This window comes from Denticeps clupeoides, chromosome 6, assembly GCF_900700375.1.
Source record: "Denticeps clupeoides chromosome 6, fDenClu1.1, whole genome shotgun sequence".
Taxonomy (NCBI): domain Eukaryota; kingdom Metazoa; phylum Chordata; class Actinopteri; order Clupeiformes; family Denticipitidae; genus Denticeps; species Denticeps clupeoides.
The window spans coordinates 14321638-14344547 of NC_041712.1; the positions used below are offsets into that span (position 1 = coordinate 14321638).

The 22910-nt window shown below is 43.3% G+C and overlaps 2 protein-coding genes across 4 annotated transcripts in view; one reads left to right on the top strand and one right to left on the bottom strand.

The window, feature by feature from the left end:
• Positions 1–215: 215 nt before the first annotated feature.
• Positions 216–5716, bottom strand: chordc1b (cysteine and histidine-rich domain (CHORD) containing 1b). Its single transcript, XM_028982788.1, has 11 exons — positions 5574–5716; positions 5280–5329; positions 5134–5190; positions 4858–4991; positions 2207–2310; positions 2065–2123; positions 1914–1984; positions 1726–1831; positions 1487–1606; positions 1271–1333; positions 216–1180 (listed from the first exon to the last, which is right to left on the bottom strand). The coding sequence occupies exons 1-11, from the start codon at positions 5635–5637 to the stop codon at positions 1007–1009; spliced, it is 1002 nt and encodes a 333-aa protein (XP_028838621.1). The 5' UTR covers positions 5638–5716; the 3' UTR covers positions 216–1006.
• Positions 5717–6386: 670 nt separating this feature from the next.
• Positions 6387–22910, top strand: part of fat3b (FAT atypical cadherin 3b) — a 45276-nt gene continuing 28752 nt past the window's right edge. For all 3 annotated transcript variants that reach the window (XM_028982982.1, XM_028982984.1, XM_028982983.1), the window contains exons 1-10: positions 6387–6474; positions 7062–10367; positions 16275–16592; positions 19167–19228; positions 20330–20644; positions 20796–21006; positions 21139–21210; positions 21324–21460; positions 21911–22186; positions 22461–22671. In XM_028982982.1, coding sequence (XP_028838815.1) covers positions 7079–10367; positions 16275–16592; positions 19167–19228; positions 20330–20644; positions 20796–21006; positions 21139–21210; positions 21324–21460; positions 21911–22186; positions 22461–22671 — 4891 coding nt within the window. In that variant the 5' untranslated portion in view covers positions 6387–6474; positions 7062–7078. The remainder of the gene's footprint in view (positions 6475–7061; positions 10368–16274; positions 16593–19166; positions 19229–20329; positions 20645–20795; positions 21007–21138; positions 21211–21323; positions 21461–21910; positions 22187–22460; positions 22672–22910) is intronic.

A 22910-nucleotide genomic window follows, 5' to 3' on the forward strand; every position in this document is an offset into this window, starting at 1 on the left:
TTGTGTGCAGTGTTTCCCAATGACAATGTGTCGTCTGCTTTTAACCCATCGCCCTTGGTGGGCAGCCATGAGCAGTGCCTGGGGAGCAGTGTGTAGGGATGATGCTTTGCTCCATGGCAGTCTGTTTCCTTACCTGCCCCCATTAGAAATCGATTAATCTATCTTGGTGTATAGTACGCCACCTTCTGGCATTTCAATGAAGAGATACAGGGACATTCAGTGAAAGTTTATAATTAAACATTTACATATAAATCAATTTCAGCATTCAAATAGTCAAAGTATGTGCAGGCAACACAGTAATCCTACACATGAAACAAAATATTGTGTTGCAGTCTCATTCAGTCTCAGACCCGCCTGCTTTTTTCAAATAAAAGCTTCCATTGAGGTATGGTGAGGAAGGACCTTTTTTGGTTTGCAATGTAAGGAATAGGGAACCTTGGTCATGCCATAAATCATTGATACTCAGTTCAGTGCACTAAACGCTGAAGTTTTCATTCCAACATTGGTCCAATTAGTTGTCCTGGCTGTATAAGCCAAGCGCGCAGCTGGAATATTCAATGTAATGCACCTGACATGTTGCATACCTTTAGAAAGCACAGAAAGTGCACTGTGGCACACAACCAATTTCTGAAATACATGGCCACGTTTACACTTTCAACATCAGTTCGTGACAGTCCGCTACAACAGCAATGAGTCAGAGGGTTAAAATTCACACAGGAGTCCTTTAGACTGGAAAACCAGGGCTTAATTTTTACATTAAGGAACAACTAACCATGCAACCATGTTTATTAACGGAATCTCTGCTGTACTTCAAAGTGGTGCTCAAAGTTGTACATAATTTAATCCTCAATTTTCCTAAGGTCATAACCTTTGCTTTTGATTAATACAGTATTCGTAGTACTATCAGCCTATGCTAACAGCAAGGAACACTTCTGGCCATAATATCCATCAAGTGCAGGTTTGTACAGTGTTGTAACACACATAAACAGACATCAGAAACTCAAAATTAGTCATCACACTCATCTTCGCTGTCTGCCCCGTTCTGTTTTTCGTTCTTCGGTGGCACGTTCACCACAGGTGGGAGGTCGAGTCGGGCCCAAGACATTGGTTCCGCCTTCTTGAGTGCAATTTCAATTTTAGTGGCCATCATATTCATGGTGCTTTTGCTTGCATCGATAACCTGATTCAACACAGAACAGGGTATGACTGCAGGGTACTGAATTTTACAGAGATGAACGGAGATGTGCAGAAGCTTTGGTGGAATACTTACACCCCACAGGCAGATCTTCTGCTCAAACTCTTTCTCTCCCTCAAATATGACATGGATATTGAGCTTCAAATAAAACAGAAATAAAAAAAAATATTACACACACACACATATATTTAATTTAATTATTTAATCACTTGCTTAATTTAAACAAAAAATAACTATGACCGACTTTGCACATGTGTCTGGGAGCAGGAATATTGACAATAAGGCTGTTACCATGGTGCTGTTCGCCTCCACAAAGCTCAGTTCAGGGTAGGAGTTTTTGGCATAGATCGAGATGATAACCTGGCCACCAGTCTGGTGCCAATCAAACCGACAAGGCACCACTTTCTTCCCCTGAGAAAGATGATTATCAAAGCACACAAAATTTCACTTAAGCTAGAGCCTGTCCAAGTAAAGCTGTACTCAATATATTGATAAGGGTACGGTGGAGTGCATGGGTGTTGGCCACTCACCGTGTCATTTTTCTTCCAAATATGTTCCCCCCTGGAACAACCTTCTTGGGACAAAAAGGTGTTGAAATCAGATGTTTTCCTCTTGCAGCAGCTCCAGTATTTCATCCTGAAGGGACAATCATTTTCCAGGTACATCCATTGGTCAGACACAAGGATGAATTCAGTACTGCTAAAAAATAGTTTCTTACCCTTCATGAAAAATGGGGAATCCAGCATGATATAAGCAAACCTCTTTGTTGCTCTCTGGGCCATTAAATATCTTCAAAACAACAGAAGGGTCAAACTTTTGCTTGTTATGCTTCTGACACTTTATGTTCGAGGTTCTTTTAAATGCATTACCTTGTTGCAGCCTCCGTTCTTGCATGTAGTCCCAATTTTAATTTCTTCACTGTCCTCCTCTAAAACAAAGCACAATTAAGAAAACAGCTGTACACTGCTAAGTGCAAATTAACACACTATATTTAAACCAAAATGCTGTTGCCTTTCTTGTCCTGGGCATTTTCTTCAGTCAGCTTTAATTTTTCCAGCGCCTGCTTGAGTGAAGGAGCGACCTTCTGCTGTAGTTTTATAACCGGTTCATCTTCGCTATAAAAAAAAAAAAAAACACACACACAAACATACACTCAAAGCAACAAATTTGCAAACATGTACAACAAGTACAAGAATCTTCAGATGCATTTATCCTTTTAAAAGCCTCTCAGTTGAGGGTAGACACTACGAATGGTCAAAAAGTGCTGATGTGTAAAACGTACTTAACATTCATACTTAGTGAAGACATTTTTCCTTTATGTGGCTATAAAAATGTACTGAACCAGTGAACACTGAAATTTTATGCAGAATATGGACACCCTGCATTGTATTATATATTGCCAATGTGAAATGAATTTTCTTCTCATGATGTGAATAATATGAGATCATGAGTTTCTGCTAACTTAGAAAGTGAAGTGATTGTCACACGTGATACACAGCAGCGCAGCACACAGTGAAATTTGTCCTCTGCATTTAACCCATCACCCTGAGTGAGCAGTGGGCAGCCATGACAGGCGCCCGGGGAGCAGTGTGTGGGGACGGTGCTTTGCTCAGTGGCACCTCAGTGGCACCTTGGCGGATCGGGATTCGAACCAGCAACCTTCTGATTACGGGGCCGCTTCCTTAACCGCTAGGCCACCACTGTTTGACCCTTCTCTTACTTATGTAAGAGAACGTAACATAAATTAACATTGTAAAAGGTTCTGATGGCGATTTTCCATTTTCCAAAAAAAGAAAAAAAGAAAAAGCTTTTCCTGAAAACTATTTCTGTGAGTACTTTTGGCATATTTTTATGGAGGTGTTGGGAGTAGCCGAAAGGGTAACACACCTGCCTATCAACCAGACCACAAAGTCACAGGTGCAAACGTCGCTTACTACCATTTTGTCCCTGAGCAAGACACTTATCCTGGACATCCTCTGGATAAGAGTGTCTGTTAAATGCCATACATTTAAATATAAATGATTAGAATGTTTCATTTTAGTGAAAAAATACTAAAAACTGGGACAACGAATCTATTGAAAGCGATAAAAATCGATTACTAAAAGAGTCAGCAACAAATTTCATAATTGATTTGTTGTGTCACTTGATGTGGAGACATTTGATTTTTAATGCCTGCAGAGTTCGGGGTGTGTGATATATATATAAAACGAGCGGTGCTAGAGAAAAAAATACAAGGCCATATGGGCCATAATTCGCCTGCATTTTAATGTGTGGTTTTATGAAAAAAAGTGCCGCTTTCAATGTTGTTTTAATGCCTCTTGCCTGACACTGCCATTGGAAGCAGGCAGCAAGCAGCAGTCTGTGCACGTGCTCAACACGACCATGCGTTACGTGCGCTTTTTTTTGCACACGCCTGGTCTGACCAGCCCACGTGACAACAGAATCCTGAACCACCAAGGTGCCACTGAGCAAAGCATCGTCCTCACACACTGCGTTTCACCAAGGGTGATTGTTAAAAGCAGAGGACACATTTCGTTGTGTCTACGTCTGCTGTGCTGTTTCACAATGGCAGTCACTTCACTTCTTACCTCTGCACCCCTGCCACATCAACACCATCTGAGTGGCTGTTTTCTGCAGCAGGCAACATAGCCTCAAAGAAAAGAGCGAGCCTGAGCCAGGAGCATGTGGACATGCTCACATTATTTTCATTTTTGCATTGCAATGCAAAGTGCCCGATCAAAGGCAGTGAGACAGAGTAAGTGTGTGTGTCAGTGTGAGAGTTTGTAAGTGTGTTCGTCTGCACGAGTGTGTGCATCTGCAGTGTAGTGTAGAGAACAAGTTCTGACATTCAGACAAATCCTGTTAAATTTTCTGATTTTTTTTTTTTTTTTTAAATAAATTATTTATTGTTCTGGCAACTCAGGTGGCACTTTATTTGAAAAGTCTATATATTTGGCAGATGTAAAGCATACATGAGTATGTTTATTGTGTTTAAAATTTTTATTTTATTTTAAAAGATCAAGGAGCAACTTGTTTCTGCACTTTCTAAAGACTTTAGTTCTGTTTTTGAATAAAGGGCTGGAAACGAATGCTTTTCTTGTTTTTTCTTTTTAAAATCTGATTCACAGATTAAAACAAACAAATAATCGACAGATTAACTGATTATTACAATAATCGTTAGTAGCAGCCCAACTAAATACTTTAGTATTTACATAATAAGAGAGTTATAATAATGCATAAACTACAAGTCAGGGCTCTAAAATCAGTTCAAAATGCAAATCAATGTACAACGAGCAGCTTTTCTTTTACATGTATTGACATGCTGCTAAGCAACAGCAACCTGTTAATGCAGCAGAATTACTGGTTGAGTCAAACAAACAATATTACAGCATGAAGCTGTGCTTCTTAAAAGGCTGTGGGTTTCAGTGATTTTAAAGGTTTTACATTCACGGCCATTATCCATAGCGATTAACAATCAGTAATTACAGGAACAGTCCCCCTGAAGACACTCAGGGACACAATGGAAGTACATGGGGTTTCAACCTGTTACTGTCATCTGTTGGTTCATAGGTGAGTGTTTTATCTGCCAGGCCACTACAACTCAAGTTTTATTTAAGCAGGACATGTAGTGACCGCGGTGTGAAAATCTGTGAAAGGTTTACCTGGGACGCTTAATCGCCTCAAAGGCTTTGGGTGCCTGAATGATGAACTCGTCGAATTTTGGTTTCAGGTCTTCGACGTCAGGTTTCACTGGTTCGGGGGGCTTCTCTTTGTTATGAGGGCCTTTCGTGCAACCCTTAAAAAAACATAAAGACACACGCACGCTTTCAGTTTTCAACTTAACACTGCCAGTCACATCTCTCCGAATACACCACAGGGCCATAGGATGCGTATGCCACCAATTTTATTACGGATCTTTTTTTTACTGGGGTACTTACTGCGATACTGAGAAAATCGGAGAAGTCTGTCGTTCGACGTTTACAACAAGACCAGCCCTACGGTTGAGCAAAAGGGTGTCAGGAATCCCCATTTCCAACGAATGTGGGATAAGACACTGTCCCGTCATGCCAACTCTCAGCCTCACCTTCAGAGCATCGTGGAACACTGGTACTCCCGGATGAAAAGTGCACGCATCTGTGGACCGAGGACCGGACGCACAAGTTAACAGCGCTGCGCGTTCAGCTCGTGTCAAAAACAACACGTCCAACGCACTACACCGCGTAGACGTGCACATTTCACAAATGAACCCCGAAAACCCGCAGGACGTGCTCCCGCCCGCATGCTACCTAGCATGCTAGCCAGCTAGCTGACGTTTCCGTGCGAGACGTCCGGCTAAAGAGCAGAAGAGCGAAGTGAGCAGTCGGGGGACATGTTTTACCATCGGGATTATTCTCCAGGTCAAAGCGCTGGCCGCATCCCTTGTTGTAACACAGGACGGACATGGTTTACAGTGAAGTTGCGGTGCCGGGAGGCAGCTTTCCGACGCGCCGGTCCAGGGAAGACGAGGTCCCGAACGGTCTCTTCCGGAAGAACTCGGAGGGCTTCGAGAAAGTTCGCAGCATTTCCGGCCGAGTTCGGCTTTAATCGTCAACCTTCGTGTCGCCACTTAAACTGCGCTTCCCCCCGCCAGCACAGCGGCGAAAAAAAAAAGCTAAAAGATTTTTTAAGTTCGCAAACGCAACACTTTTTAAATTGAAATTGCACATTTACAATATGAGTTTCATATTGTAGATATTACATGTGTACATAACGTGTCCCCGTGACCCATTAAAAACCTTCTCCTGCCCAAACTCGGTTTATGATCAGTTGTCTGTACAGCCTGGAGATGCAAACATATGATGCACATATATATGTCGCTCATGTAACGTTACATGCTGGAACTAACTTGAGGTCGTCGTTTCCTGAGCAATTGATACGTGCTGTGTGTGATGTGCATGCAGCCTACTTGCAACAGACACGCGTGGGTAAGATCCAGGATGCATGAATGCACGGCGAGGGGCATCGTGCATTTTATTATCAGTCAGACGCCGTGCAAACGTCAACAAGTAATCGAGTCGCGTAGCCGGATTTGGTTCGTGCACGTCAGGCGACCAGGCAGCGCGCCGGTCGGGCTGCTGGCTGAGTGTGTTTAGTGGTGAAGTGTGTGTGTGTGTGTGTGTGTGTGTGTGTGTGCGTGTGTGTGTGTGTGAGAGAGAGAGAGATGCCGTGTGGACCGAGTGCGGAATGTAGATCGGTATATCACCGCGGTGCGGAGTTTTTCTCCCCTCGCTCACCGGGAGGTAAGATAGCCGCTATTTTACACTTTTTTCCCTCCATTATTTGGCGCGACGCGCCTCGCCGGGAATAACGTCGTTTGTACTCAGCGCGTTTATTTCTTTTTTTTTATTCATTTATGTATTTATTCCGCGCTAGACATTGAGAAGACCGTGATGAGATTCGATTCGCGCACCCAGACAGGAGAAGTTTCCGATTCTGTCAGCGCCGAGGTCCGTTCGGTATCGCAATAAACTATTTACAGTATTTCTAATTTCTGGCCCATGTTGAATAGCCTATGAATAGCCATTTAAAAAAATAATATTATATCAAACTGTTAAACGCCATCGGATAACAAGCAATAAAATCATCTGTCTTACGTGAGAGGCGTTTTCATTAAAGGAGGCTCTTCCTGCTGCGTCCGCCTCCATGAATAATATTTAATGGGACGAGCCTCATCTTTATTCATAGTCTCCACAATTTCTGACCGCTTCAGCTCTGACTGTTCGATTCAGGTTAAAGGTATGCAGCCAGGATCGTTGTGAGCGAAGCGTGATCTTGGCCGAGCATTTAAAGTATGCGATTCACATCTGTAATGACTTCCCTCCCCCAGAGTGACCGGACGATGGCATGGCTCTGAGTGCTGGCCCGGGCGGCGGTAGGTGGGGTCACCTGCCCACCTGCCTCTGTCTCCTGCTGATCCACCTGCTCCGGAGCTGGGGGCAGCCGCCTGAAGCGCGGCTCTCCGCCGGCTTTCAGTTCACCGGCTCTGCTTACAACGCCACGATTTACGAGAACTCTGCTGCCAGGTCTTATGTCAGGAGCGATGTTAAGATGGGCATTACGCTGGCGGGGCCACCCCCCGCGGAGGTCGTGTACTCCATTGAATCGGGGGACGACGAGGGACTTTTCCAAGCTGAAGAGTATGTGCTGGGGGACTTCTGTTTTCTGCGGATTCGGACCAGTGGCGCAAGTGCTGCTATTTTGAACCGCGAGGTGCAGGACAACTACACGTTGTCCGTGAAAGCTTCCACGAAGGGTGGCCTGGAGGCCAGTGTAAAAGTTAATGTAAAAGTCCTGGATATGAACGACCTCCGACCTCTTTTTTCACCCACTTCCTATTCCATTATTGTCCCTGAAAGCACTCCGTTGGGAGCGAGCATTGCTCAGGTGACCGCTACTGATGCAGACATTGGGTCCAATGGAGAGTTCTACTATTTTTTCAAAGAGAGAGTAGACATATTTGCTGTCCATCCAACAAACGGTGTCATCTCTTTCATAGCCAGGCCAGATGCGGACAAACAGAGCAGATTCGAACTTGAGGTGCTTGCTGTCGATCGTGGGATAAAAGTGTATGGAAATAATGGCGTGAGTAGCACGGCAAAGCTTGTCATTAGAGTGGAAAGAGTAAATGAATTTGCACCTGCCCTCAAGGCAGTGGCGCTCACCCCATCGGTGTTAGACAAAAACCCAATCTACGCCGTGATCACTGTGGAGGACATGGACGAAGGACTGAATGGGGACATTGAATGGGTTTCTATCATACAGGGTGACCCACTGGAACAGTTTGTTATCGACAGGTCGGCAGTTGCCAATGACTACAGGGTAATGATGTCTGAGCCCGTAGACTGGGATACATTTCCATATGGGTGCAACCTCACACTTCAGGCTAAAGACCGTGGTGTTCCTCCAAAATACTCTAATATTCAGGTTGTTCAGTTGTTGGTGCAAAAGCCAGAGTCTGCAATGGCCCGATTTGAAAAGGAGATTTATAGTGTGAATCTGAGTGAGATCTCGCCGCCTGGAACCATTGTAGAGTCGGTAAAACTGACTCCCGAGCCTGCAGTTGTGACCTACAGATTAACACACACAACAGAGTCGGACTACTTTAAGTTAAACCCTCTAACAGGCGTGATCACCACAACCAAGACTTTTGCAATGATGATCCAAGATATTTTTGAGCTAGAGGTCACGGAGACTAACAGTGGACTGAAAACAAAGGTGCAGGTCATCATAGACGATGCAAACGACAATGCCCCGGTATTCCCCAAGACGTCTTACGACATCTCTATAAATGAGAGTCTTCCAGTTGGCACGGTAATAAATATCATATCTGCTGTGGATGATGACCTTGGGGAGAATGGGTGCATAACACATAGCATAGCCAGCCTTCAGAGTCTTCCTTTTATTATCGACCAGAACACAGGAGCACTAATTCTAACAAAAGAGCTAGATTTTGAGTCTTCGGCTGAGACGTACAAGTTTGTTGTGCGGGCCTCTGACTGGGGATCACCATACAGACGTGAAAACGAAGTCAACGTGACGGTGCGGCTGGCGAACGTCAATGACAACCAACCAGTTTTCGAGCGCGTAGCATGCAAAGGGGCCATTGGACGGGATTTCCCGGTTGGCCAGCCTATCATCACAATGTCTGCAGTTGATGTAGATGAGCTGGGCCTGGTTTCTTATAAGATACTATCTGGCAATGAGCAGGACTATTTCAATCTAAATCCAGATTCGGGGATTCTGTCGCTGCGCAGGTCACTGGCTGCTGGCACCTTGCAGAGCGGCCAGTTCAGCCTGGTCGTGGTTGCAGCTGATGGAGAGCTGGTTTCGGAGACAACCTTCATTAACATCACTGTTGCGAGAGGGAGAACACAGTCATGGAACTTCAATTGTGAGGACACAAAGGTGGCTCACATGTTAGCAGAGCAGCTCCTTAAAAAGGCAGCTGCAGTGAGTAAACCTAAATTCAAGGAGGGCTACACAGACTTCTTCTCCGCCAACCGGCAGACACCGCAGTTCGAATCCCTTCCCTCCGACATCTTAGTGCGCGAAGACCTGCCACTAGGAGCCAGTGTGTATCAAGTTAAAGGACAAGACGGCGACACGGGTTTTAATGGACGCATCATTTATTCCATATCAAATGGCAACATTGACACCTGCTTTAATATTAACATGGAAAGTGGTCTGATTACTGTCTACCGGCCACTAGACCGCGAAAAGACCGACCAGTACCATCTCAATATAAGCATTTATGACATGGGTGTTCCACAGCGGTCCAGTTGGAGGCTGTTGACCGTGAACATTGAGGACGTGAATGACAACAACCCCTTGTTCCACAAGGAGAGCTACACTGCACGGATCCCAGAGAACATAGCAGTGGGCAGCGAGGTGGCCCAGATCACAGCTGTGGATAGTGACTTGGGTCAGAATGGGGAAATATATTACACCCTCCTGACAAGCAACACCCAGTTTGCCATCAACAGCTTGAATGGCGCTGTGTATGTGGCCAGCCAGCTGGACAGGGAGTCAACCTCGGATTTTACCCTGAAGATCGAGGCGAGAGACATGGCCGAGAGGGCTAATCAGAGGTTTTCTGTGACCACCCTCAGGGTTTTTCTGGAAGATATTAATGATTGTGCTCCACTGTTTATTCCAAGTAGTTACAGCTGTCGTGTTTTAGAGGACCTGCCATTGGGTACTGTCATTGCCTGGCTGCAGACCCAAGACCTAGATCTAGGCCAAGGTGGGATGGTGAAGTACTCTTTGGCTCAAAACTTCAATGGGACTTTTGAGGTACACCCTGACAGTGGGGCGGTCAGGGTTGCCAAGGAGCTTGACTACGAGAAACAACAGTTCTACAATCTCACAGTGGTGGCTGAAGATGGTGGAACACCCATACAGCTTCGATCACTTTCATACGTGGAGGTGGAGGTTGTGGATGTCAATGAAAATCTGTATGAGCCATACTTTACAGATTTTGTTCTGATGGGCACAGTCAAGGAGAACTCTCGTCTTGGGACCAGTGTGGTACAAGTATCAGCTCAGGATGATGATAAGGGAAGAGATGGAGTGATAAGGTACTCCATAAAAGCTGGAAGTGGACTTGGCAGGTTCTCCATCGATGAAGAAACGGGTATGATTCATTTCTTTTTTTACTTTCAATTGCAGCCACAGTGCATTTTCTGGTGTCAGTGCTCATCTTAAGCTCCTCTTTCATTTTATATTTTTTATGTTGGTTTAACCAGCTCAAAGTTGTGGGGAATTCAAATTCTCCTTGCCATCTTTGAAATTTTATCATGCTTAATTAATCGACATCCTTGACCTAATTCGAGCTCTGCTTGCCGTAGAACTAATTTAGAATCAATAGACTGTAAAAACGTGATGACTGACTTATACAACCTAGTGTGCAGAAGTTTTGTCGTTTTTGGATGTTTTTGAGCATTTTGTGAGGACTCTCAAGAATAGTATTATACAACAACATTTATTTCTTATATAGCCCAAAATCACATACAGTATGTCTCAATGGGCTTGGACAGACCCTACAGTTGACACCCCCCACACTTGACCCTTCTGCACACAAGGAAAAACTCCACACAAAAAAACTCTAGGAGAGAGAAAAAAAAGAAAGGAAGAAACCTTGGGAAGAAGTGATACAGTGAGAGACCCCCTTCCAGGGTGAGCCTGCAAATGGTGTCAGTGCAGGGCTGGTGATGATTTGTACAATATAATAATAAGTCCTACAGTTGTAGGGTTGGAGAAGTCCAGAATGTAGTCCAGTGTCATGGTCTAGATTACGTGTCCATAATGATGTTACTGGTCCACTTGAAGATCCCTGAAGCTGTAGTTGTAACAGTGGTGGTGGCTGTGGTGACCCTCTGGTTTGTTTCATGGTATGTCCTTGTTTAGCAGTTGTCAGGAACCAGGATTTATTTGCTGGTCTCTTTACTGGGGTCTGCCAGTAGTCTGTACGCTTGATTCCGTGTCTCGGAGAAAACAAACAGAAGCAGCGGCAGAAGGTGTCACTGTACGACCGATACTGAAATATGTGGTTATAGTGGTATATTGGTGCTACAGTGGCCCGGTACCCTAACTAGGCCAGCCTAACTAGGGTGAATTTAACTCTGTCTGTGTCTAACAGGGGGACTCTGTGATAAACTGGACTGGAAATATTCCAGATATTTGAGCTTCAAAGATTTTCTTGTGAATGAGTAATCAGACTCCTAATGCAGAATGTAGGAATTAACCTACGTTGTTTTTGCCATGACATACTGAAATGCAATTCTTAAAAGTTTACCACGATTTTAGCCACTGTAGCTTATACCTTTGTCAACCTGCCCATACACCAAGAGACCAGACTGTAACGCACAGGCCTTCAGTTTGTGGAGGGTAGCAGGCTATTAATTAAGGCTAATTAGTATTGATTGCGGCACCGGAGAGTAGTGTTGTGACGCCGCTGTGGCCCTGCGCTCACGTGTCAACTAATTAGGTTGAGCCTGTTAATCACCCTGCCGTTGCAGTAGGCGAATGAACCCGGTGCGCGTCAGACCTTCAGATAACCATGGATTTTCCATGCGGAATTCAAACGAGCAAATCGGGAGCTGCTGGCCGCCTGGTCCGACATGTACAGTAGATTGAGACACAAGGAACAAAAAAAAAAATATATTTTTTTTTTTCGCCCACTGCTGATGGCTTCAGAATGTGAATTCCACTTTTAACCTCACTTGTGGCTTTGGCGACTTGTCACATCGTTTTTTTCTCTCTTCCTTGTCAGATGATAGAGGGAGCGCAATAAATGTTCAGTTGTTGACAGCAGAGTAGGAGAATAGCCTTTTTTGTGCCCCACTTGTCACTTTTGATTCATTGTGTGTGCTTGAAATATTGTTCAGGCATTGCAAGCACGTTCCTTCGCCAATATCCAAGCCCGTCAAAATTCTAGGAAGACATTGGGCTCTGATGTCACACGCAAAAAATGAAATTAGCAGAGGAGCAGGTTTTATAGAGGCTTACTTGCCCAAGCCCTCTTCTGCTTTGAGGAGGCATTTGTATTCTTGTAGTGACTTTGGGAACTAAACCAGAGCCCATTCTCATCCATCCTGCTGTCGAGAAGCAGGTTCAGCTTTAATAAGCCCGAAAGTTCTCGTCCTTTCACATCACACATGGGTTAAGTCGTTTCTGGAAAAAAAAAATCTTTAGTAAAAAAAAACCCCAGAAAGTTTAGATTAGAATAATCTCCAGGTTATTCCTCTGACAGATGGGTTTGGGATTGTGTACTGACAACAGAGTAAAATGTTGGCCTGTAGCGGCCACGTTTTTCTGTTTCGGACTTTTGATCTTTGATCTTTTTTTATCTGAGAGGCAGAAATGATCTGCTTTGAAGTGCCAGAGCCTGCAGAAATAGGGGGGAAAAACACTTTCTCCTAAGTAATTTTCACAAAGTGGCCTCTTCCCTGGAGACGAGTACTGCATAAGCCTTGAAAAAGACATCCAAAAATGTGTCTTGACTTGTGTATGACGGTGTATTGTTTTGGAGCAGTCACAGAAGGGAAAAGTGATTGGACTGATTTCCCCTAATGCAAAGGCTAATGTTCCTTAAATTTAAGGCTCATTTAGGCTTTTCTTCAAGCCCAATCCAAATGGATTTGAGGTGTCACTGTATGCATTAACTTGGGGAAGGTCTATCCAAGTGTAATTAAACCTATGAGTCCAATCCCTCTCCTGGGCATTATTCAATTCTGCTCTTACGTTTTACGACTGACCTTGACTGAGTCACTTTGCTCTATGTGCTTTTACCGATCATGACTGACATTTGGATGATCACGTGTCCCGCACATTATGACCAGGGAAATGCAATTGAGTGGCCATTCCAGGGACATATATAACCATCAAAATGGCCCCCTTCCCAGAATGATAAAGTACAGAGATTCTCACCTTTGATCACCTGTTTGAGAGCTATTAATAATCCATAAAGATTTGATTAAAACCATTTAAATGCATTTTGACTTTTAAACCGTCGTCTGCAAGTATTTAAACCTCTGATAAATATTCATGTGAATGTCACTAATGCAAGGGCCTGATAATATAGAATATTATTAACATGTTAAATATATTTATTTTACTTAATATGTTGAATATATAAGTAGAATGACATTCATAAGTATTATTTTTCTATTGACTCACATGACTGCTTTTTCGGAATGTATTTTTAGCTAATCAATTTAGCAGTTAATGCCAATGGGCAAAGAAAAGCTGCAGCTATGCACATGATCAGCTGCAGTCGAACTATGATGACCGATTGTATATGACATTAACGCACTGTGCAGATTTTTCACTCTGCATGCTTACTTTATGTTACTTTGTGTGTATGTATATGTATGATGCAGAATATTCGCTTTGTGCAAAGATCCAGGTCTTTTTCTTCCATTTTATGACATTTTTACAGTGAATATGATGGCCCTTCAAAAGATTTGGTTCTTTATCTTCTGACTTCATCTGATTTTTTTTAACCTGACAGGAATTTCAGATTCGGGCAGTATTTTCTGCACCTCCCTGAGGTATTAACCCAAAGCTAAAACCAATGTATTCTGGAAATCCTTCTTCACATCCTAGAGGTATTGCAGCACATCAGAGGAGTATGCTTGCTCATCGCCACTCGCCTCTCCGGCTTTCAGATTCCACTGTGATATCCACTCCTGGAGACTCGCTCAGACGTCATGGCTTGGACAAGATGAATATGTGGCTGTAATTTCAACATTTGCAATTTTAATACAGTTCAGGGAGGAAATAACGTGCAGTAAAATGTTGTATTCCTGTCTACTGGAGGTATTTTATGTTTGGAACAACTACATTTTTTCTGATGTAATTCTTCCGCCATCATCACGTTTGTGTACATATTGCCCTTGTTTTTTTTTTTTTTTTTTTAAATCTCATGAATATTCAGCCTCTGGGCAATAAGATCACAGGATAAAAGTGCTGAGGCTCATTCTAGGTAAAGATAACTTCATTTCTTAAAATAACTGTGTCCCAGGGGAAGCATTATTTGTCATTCATTCGTCTCGAACGTGATCCCTGCTCACATTGTTGACTTTTTGCTGATGCATCCAGACCCACAATGTTCAATTACGATTTTCCATTTAGCTCACTCAACACACGGACAAGAAGGGCCCAAACCGCTGGCCTCAGCCGGCTCTTTGCAGGAAATAAGGTGGAAAATAGAAACAACAGTCGCGAGTCCGGTGAACTTTCACGGCGCCGGCAGATCAGTCACCTGTCAGACTTGCTTCCGTGTCTGGAGAGCTCCTCTGCCTGACTGGAATACTGCGTTGAGACTTTGTGTGCCATCCTCTGGGCTTGCCACACCTACAGCACTACGTGATCCCTTTTTTAGCCTTTAGGAACAGACAGACTTGTCTGCGTGTGATGACTCGGCAGCGCTCCTGGTTCCTGTGTGGCTGCTGCCCTCAGGTGCTGGTTTCTGGCTGAGTGCACCCCTCTACTCTATGCAATGGCAATGGCAGGAAATGGCTGCCCGGTCAATTCAGCCAAATGGCCGTCCGTCCCAGTGAGTGAGAATCGCAAAATGGGTCACTCTTTCAGCACTGGATCGTATTTACATGTACGAGTGTCGCAGTGTCTACAAGGCTTATCACAGAATGGCTGTGACAGCACTTTGGTCAAGAAAGATTAGCTACGATGCGCCGCTGCTGGAAAGCTCAAGGTCGTCCGGTCCCTGAGCGGCCTGCTGGCGCGGCTGTGCCCTGAGGGTGCTGAGTTCTCCTGCCCAGCTGATCTCCTGTGAATTTAGCCGGGAAGCAGGCGGGGTCCTGCTCGAGATGTCAGATGGTGTATATCGTGCCACCCTATGAAAGGTGTGCTTGTTCCACGCGTCCGCTGATCAGTCACGGCTATGCAGGGAAAATGCTAATGGGAAAAAAATTGCAAAAAAGTTTTTCTACAACTTTTTTCGACCTGGGCATAGCCTTTTTTTTTTTTTTACTAACAACGGCATAACAGCAACTAACCAACTAGCAGCCAAAGCCGCCAATGCACTTTGCCGTTAAAGGGTTTAGTGCTTTAGTACGCTTGAATCAAACTCAGCTTTGTTTCCCCCCTTGGTACGGTTAGTCTCGCCTGGTGTGAACACACCAAAACAACCACATCGAGACCCACAAATAGAGGAGGACTCGATTCGAATCAAATCGCGGACTCAGTTCTCGCGTTATTTGAAGCGACGCATTTTGGTTCGCTCGGATTTTTCCCTGAGTGAAAGGAAACCAAACCGGGAGGAAAATGATACAATGCTCAAAACTCACAGACAGAATTAAGACTAAAACAAATGGACCAAGGTGTGAAAGTGGACAAAGTGAATGTGAAGTGACATGGGACACACAATGAAACATGTCCATCACCTTAGTGAGCACTGGACAGCATGAATGGCGCGCCAAGGGATTTTGTGGGGATGGTACTTTACTGTCCCCTCAGTGCTCGGGATTTGAACCCTTCGAATACAAGTTACCTGTTAGGCCACCACAGTCCCACAAGCACACCAGGGGGACATGTCCTCAGTCACTTCATTTGCCTTGCTTTTTAGCAATACCAACTAACGTTCTGGAATTATGGGAGGATATTGGAATAGGATGTTGGGATATTCAAACTATTTGCCCAATGTGGGTGTAAATAGCCCCAAAGTAAAGCTGAAAACACATCCTTTTTTGTTTCAAGTCAACTGTGGTGTTGTATAGAATCAAATGATTAGAATTGTGTCGATGTCCCAATATGTATGGACCTGACTGTATGATTAATGTTCTTTAAAGTGTGTTAAGGCTTCCAGATATATCAAAACCATGAACAGCACTTCTTTAACAGCACTGATAACAGCCAACACTCTTTACAAACTTGTGCCAAGCTAAATATATACAAAAACACAGAATATGACTCAATATGGACAGAATATGACTCAAAGGTCACATCTTCAAAGGAAAAAAAAAAGATTCTTATTTTTTTCATCCAAAGACTGTCAAATATTCTCACCTTCTCCTCACAGGCATCATTTACACCACTGGCATACTTGACCGTGAGGCCAGAGACTCCTACTGGCTGACGGTATACGGCAGTGACAGGGGCGTGGTGCCCCTCTCCACTTCCATCGAGGTTTACATTCAAGTGGAGGACGTCAATGACAATGCTCCACTGACCTCTGACCCCATCTACCACCCCTACATCCCTGAGAACTCGCCCAGAGACGTGTCTGTGATCCGAATCCAGGCGCAGGATCCTGACATCACGGCATCTGACAGTCGCCTCTCTTACAGAATCACAGCAGGGAACCCGCAGAACTTTTTTGCCATCGGTGCCAAGACAGGTAAGAGTTTTAGCTGCATAACTGTACATTTTACTGCAAGGGTTACTGTAGTGGTCATCAACAGGGCCCCCTGATCCTGTAGGCGCTCCCTAAATTCTCATTCCTTGCGATTACCAGCCCAATCACTGCTGGAATTCTTCTGCTGCAGTCTGTGCTCCTCAGCTTCAAAGACCAATGACATTCAACACCTTAAACAGTACTGTCAGGAACGTGACTGAATTTATATCAGTCTGAAAATTCAACACTTTCTTTGTCGGGAATTCTCTCTGTTCTCTCTGTATCTGAGAGGATATTTTTCATCATCTTCCTGCTGTCTTCCTGTAGAAAAGAGTCGATATAGAGTGCAAGACTTAACTTTGCGTAAAGTAAGATAGCATAGCTTAGTTGTTAAGTATTTTCCAGAATATTGAATGTTTAAAATGTTGCAGCATTAGATCATTCAGAAAGCATCATTGCTCTCATTGTGCAAAAACAGTATGGAAAACTTGGGAATTCTGGACTGTCCTCTGGGAATGCTGTTATCTGGGTTACCGGATATTAAAGTGTATACTGTAAGCACTCAAGCTTGGATTCCAGGAACTACTCGTTTGCTAGATTCTAAAGTCATGTCTGTGTTTAGGTGTTAAAATATGTATGTAAAATTTTTGTAAGAACAAATTTTTGTCTATTAGCAAAAACATACAGAAGAAAAATGTAAATATCTAAGACTTTCTTCATCATTGCGAGTGACCCTGGTAAGTCTCTTACATAATTTATCAGGGTCACTTTTTTAGGTGCTGAATATTGATCCTCAAACACAAATATCTCAATTTTCTTTTTCTAGAATAACTGTATATTCAATAAAACACAGCAAAAGCTAATTTTTATTAATAACAATATAGATTTTTGTAACAGAGGCCCATGGAATTTGTGATTTAGTGTGCTGACATTTTATTTAGGTCTTCTGTGGTTACACACTCCAGATGGGCTGATCCCCTGGGGACCCTGTAAATCTCAGGAGATCCATTTTTTTATACGTACATGACAAACGAGGCAGCACACTGTTAGGGAAAGTATTATTGATTGCCGCTCTCCTGCTTTCTTTCTCCTTATCACTCTTCCCCCATCTCTTCCGGGACGTTAACATTGTTGTACGTGCTAAAGGTGATGACACACTATGCTGCTTTAATCAATGAGTGAATTAATTTGCATTGGTTCCACTGGGAGTAAACATTCCAAAGCACTACATACCCTTCCCAAACCTACTGCTGGCTTCTCTTGGTAAGATCGCTTCTGTTCAAAAGTTTCCTTTCAGTGTCAACGTTTGAAATATTATCTGCATGGACAAATTGGACGAGTAGTGAGAGGTGCTGGTTTACACCCTATCAGGCAGCTGCATGGTGGGTGGGCAGTGAATGTGGCCTCCGGTGTGTAAGTGAAAAGTGGAGGATGTGTGTCACACTCTGACTTCATAAGCCACGCCGAAGCTCCCAGCCCGGCTTTCAGCCATTCTGGGGATGTTTGCACAGATTCTGTTCTGCTGGATAAACAATTTTTTTGCCATTCCATGTCTTGTCTGCAGCCATTTAGTCACTGATAGTATCTCTGCCATGCGATGCCCATTCCTGAATCAGAAGATTGTTCACAAAAAAAAATACAAATTACAAAATACAAAATTATTGGATGTACAAACAAAAAAAATAATGCATCTTGTTTGATCTTTGAAAGCTTTAGTCTAAATGTAATGTTTTAATCTTATTTCAAATGCAGAATTTATATGTATTTAAATGCATGATATGTTATTAAATGCAATCACCATTCTGTTATGTCTTGAGCTGGTTAGAGAGCAACTGGAGCTTTAGGGAAATATAAAGTATAAAAAAACTCTGTAGCACCAAACTGGAAAGTTAAACATTTGTGAATGTGCATGATATAGAATATGCAGAATGCAAAAAAACAGCATGCAATTAACTTGTGCAGATGGCAGTGAAAAATTGGCAGTAATTAGCGTTACGATAGATTAAACATGTAATGGGACTGCAGCACAGGGGGTGCAGTGTGTCACCAATGTTGGCCTTATTCATTTCCCTATTAACACAGTGGGAATGTGTGTCACTGCTGACTGTTTACTTTTCGCGCAGGTTGAGGGTGGCATTCTAACCTCCCTGGATTCTGCTACAGCTGGCTATTCTCTCATCTCAGCTGTCATTCAGCCTGCCCAATGTGGTAATTTAGGTCAAGAAGATCAGGGCATTCTTATTAAAAAAAGGTCCCAGATGTCCCAGGCCCCTAGGATGTGTTTGCATAATGAGCATTTTCTTGTTCGGCAATGTGCTTTTTCAAAACTTTTCCAGGTTTTTCCAGGGCCACGGGAATCTAAAATCTTCCTCTTCGTACCATCTGTGCAAGGAGCTGAAGACCCTCTCTGTTTGCTGTGCAAATATTTGGGCTACAAATGTTCTGCTGTTGCCTCTCATACATCAAGTATTTTTTTATTATCGGGATAATGAGGCGGGCTGGTGTGTCCATTATTGGATAGGTCACTCTGTTAGGTTACCTTCAACGCTGTTTTCTCATTTTTCTTGCGCTCTTCAGGACTTATCACAACAACATCAAGGAAACTGGATCGGGAGCAGCAGGCAGAACATTTCTTGGAGGTACAGTGACCCTCACCTTTTTCTCTGCCTTCCCTGTGCATTAACATGCACCCCTCATCTGAGCTGCTGCACACAGTAATGCATTTGTGCACAGAGAAATAATTGCAGTATAATTGCGTTGTGTGGCTCATTATAGAAAAAAAAGCCCACTTGGGTGAACAGGCCATAGCAACGTAAGCAGATACTCAAGGTCATAAAAGAAAATAATAATAGTAAACAAATGAATCATGGCAGTTTTTTTCTTTTTGATCAAAGCTTATTTGTCAAGTAGAGGTCAAACTAATGAAAAAAACACCCTGTTCAGATCGATAACTGATTCCATTTTCTAGAACATGCTCTAATCACGTCTCGAAACCTGTACCGTTTGATACGTTGAGCAGCAACTCAGCAAACACTCAACAACCTCAGTAGACAATTTCCAAAATGATTGATGAAATGCGGCTGTGTAGTTCTGAAAAGGAACGCGACACACAATCAAGCACCTCAGCTCTTCTCATTTTTTAGCAGTCTAGTGAACAGCTCCCCATTGATCTGTTAATCAGGGTTTTACAGTACCACTGGTCAATACCATGGGAGCGATTCCCCGTGATTCCTCATCCACGTGGCCAATCAGATGAGAGGACCATTGATTTTATGTCCTCTGCATGATGGCCTAGTGCACCCAGGAATCAGGTCTGGAACATCGTATCACGCCCCAGCCATTACTCTCTTGTCCATTAACTAGTACGGATCTTATGACACCAAAATCAGATGAGTACGATGGAGTACATGGGCATGATGGGAATGCTGGCCTTCTGCATTCAGAACAGCTCCTCTGGTCACAAGTCTGTTACTTCTCTGATAGCAGAGTGGATAATGAGTTTGCGAGTTCACCCCATCATTTCTTTCCACCCAAGGAATACCACTCAGTCATGTTGCTATAAATGCCTGTCTAGATTTCACTGATTAAAATACTGTAGAGGAGTAAAAGCATGGAAATAGCTTGATTAAATGGACTCCTCAGGCTCTATATCTCTCCTAACTTAATTTAATTTATGTTAGAATAATTTGCCGTGCTATGCTGTTATACTGTACTTTTACAACAATATTTTATATTTCAAGGTAACTGTAACAGATGCAGGAGGAAATCCTAGGCAGTCCACTGTCTGGGTAATTGTTCACGTTGAGGATGAAAATGACAATAAACCAGAGTTTCCAGAGGCTGTCTACCGCATTAGCGTTCCCGAGCGAGACCGCAACAAGCGAGGAGATCCCATCTATCGGGTGTTTGCCTACGACCGAGACGAAGGGTCCAACTCTGACCTGACTTACAGCATCATCGATGGGAACCCGGACGGCAAGTTTTTCATCGACTCCAAAACAGCAATGGTATCCTCCCGGAAGATGGTCACAGCTGGCAGCTATGACATCCTCACAGTGCGTAGGTCTCGTCATGTGCAATGTACTCAAAATTAGAATAACACATGTAAGTCAGTAGTAAAGTTCATCACCCCGGTGATGACAGAATCACAGTGGTATCATAGCCTTGATATGATAAGGAACAACAATTCATTTCTGTCCAATCCAGATCAAAGCAACGGACAATGGAATCCCCCCAAAGTGGTCTACTGCACAGCTGCACATTGAATGGATCAGAAAGCCTATTCCCTCACCCACTGCCCTGCACTTCATAGCATCGACCTACAACTTTAGCATTGCAGAGAGTGCCAAGGTCGCTGAGACTGTGGGCGTGGTCTCTGTTCGGCAGACCACCACTCTCCTGTGGTTTGACATTATTGGTGAGCTAGGCATTTATTAGTTCATTTTGTTGCTTATTTTATTTGTTATTTACGTTTGAATAGTCATGGCAATATTGACATTTATCAATTATTTATAACACTCTTTTTATACCCACATGTACCTATGGCTAGGGGGTCGTTCCTCACGAGAGATGTTCTATATCCCGCTGAACACATGTGGTGTGAACTGCTCTTATGACCCAGGTGTGATTTTCATTGAATGATAATGTAAACATTTAGTTGAACATTTTGTTCACATTAGCACATGCATTTATCCATTTTTAACATTGATTTAATGTGTTTTATGCATGCAATAGGAATGTATGATGGTCCATTTGATATTCAGAGGGGGATGGGTACTATCGTCATAGCAAGGCCGTTGGATGCAGAATCTCAGTCACTCTATAACATGACTGTGCAAGTTACAGACGGAACAAATACAGCTACCACGCAGGTAATACATAACCAACAAATGAGTTAAAATGCATTAAGTAATAATTAATGATATTGCCCAACAATGGTATCCAACTCAGAGGTGAAGGGTGAAGGACGTTCACCAAATGGAACCTCTGATTCTGGAATGCGTTAATGCGATGGTCATCCACCCCTCACATGACCCTCCCCTCTTGGCACTTCTGGCCAGTTGTTGACCCTCAGGCCACCTTATAATTGTCCTGGTTTGGGAGGGAAAGGCCACAGTTTTGAATTTACATTTACCTCATGATAAGTCATGGACCCGTAAATTCACACATTACAACCTAGACAATTTGTTAATTAGCATTTGGACTCTCTGATGTGACACAGTGTCCCTGAGCCTTTGTCATAATGTTTTTTTACTTTAATCTGCAGTGACAAATCGAAAGCAAAACCTTCTGCATCTTACATTGTATGTTGTAATCTCCAGGTTTTCATCAAAGTTTCTGACAGCAACGACAATGCTCCAGTTTTCTCTCAGCCAACATACGATATATCTGTGTCTGAAGACACACCAGCAGACACTGAGGTGCTAAGAGTGCGGGCTTTGGACAAAGATGATCGAGCCAAACTGAGCTACTCCATTCACAGCAGTGTGGACCCAGCCAGCATGCGCATGTTCCGGATAAACCCAAGTTCTGGGGCTGTCTACATAGCAGATCGCCTGGACTATGAAGCTCGCACCCAGCACATTCTAACCATTATGGTATGAGATGCTATTTGAAAATAGTGCAACATTTAATCAAATAATTGAGTGCCAGACGAACATTTGTTCAATTAAATCCAGTAAAACATATTGACAACATTTTTTAGGGATGCATATGACTTACTGTGCTATGCCTGCTGTCTTGTAATAAATAAAACAACCAATATTTGCTGTACTCTATAATAAATATTCGTGTTATTGGCAATTGAAGAGGCAGCAGAATTGATTGAACTGAATTGATTCATCAAAAGTAATACTATCTGTGTGGCTCCAGGTGAAGGATCAAGAGTTCCCATACTATAGAGATCTTGCTCGGATATTAGTTGCTGTAGAGGATGCAAATGACCAAGTTCCATACTTCACCAGCACCTTGTATGACGGGGTGGTGTATGAATCAGCTGCGGTGGGGCGAGCTGTCCTGCAGGTCACTGCTTTAGACAAAGACAAAGGGAGGAACGGAGAGCTTATCTATTCAATAGAAGCCGGTGAGTCTTTCTTCTCTACTACGGATATACAGTATTCCCTGAAGCAAAGTGACCTTGGAAGTTACTAGATGAAAATAATATTTGGGAGTCTTGTGAAGCATGATGCCGTATCTGGAAATGGCATGATAAAGCAACAGTTTCTGCTAACACTGATAACGTTATTTATATATTTTTTGAATCACCCATCATGGAATGTATTCAGTTTTGCCTTTGAGAGGAAATTGCTTTTCTTTCAATGA

Excerpts from the sequence above, each read along its gene's own strand:
- chordc1b (XM_028982788.1), bottom strand. The coding sequence starts at position 5,637 with ATGTCCGTCCTGTGTTACAACAAGGGATGCGGCCAGCGCTTTGACCTG. Across the intron at positions 5,330-5,573 it reads CCTGGAGAATAATCCCGATG|ATGCGTGCACTTTTCATCCG; the intron begins GTAAAACATGTC and ends CTCGGTCCACAG. Across the intron at positions 1,334-1,486 it reads TGGAGGCGAACAGCACCATG|CTCAATATCCATGTCATATT; the intron begins GTAACAGCCTTA and ends TTTTATTTGAAG.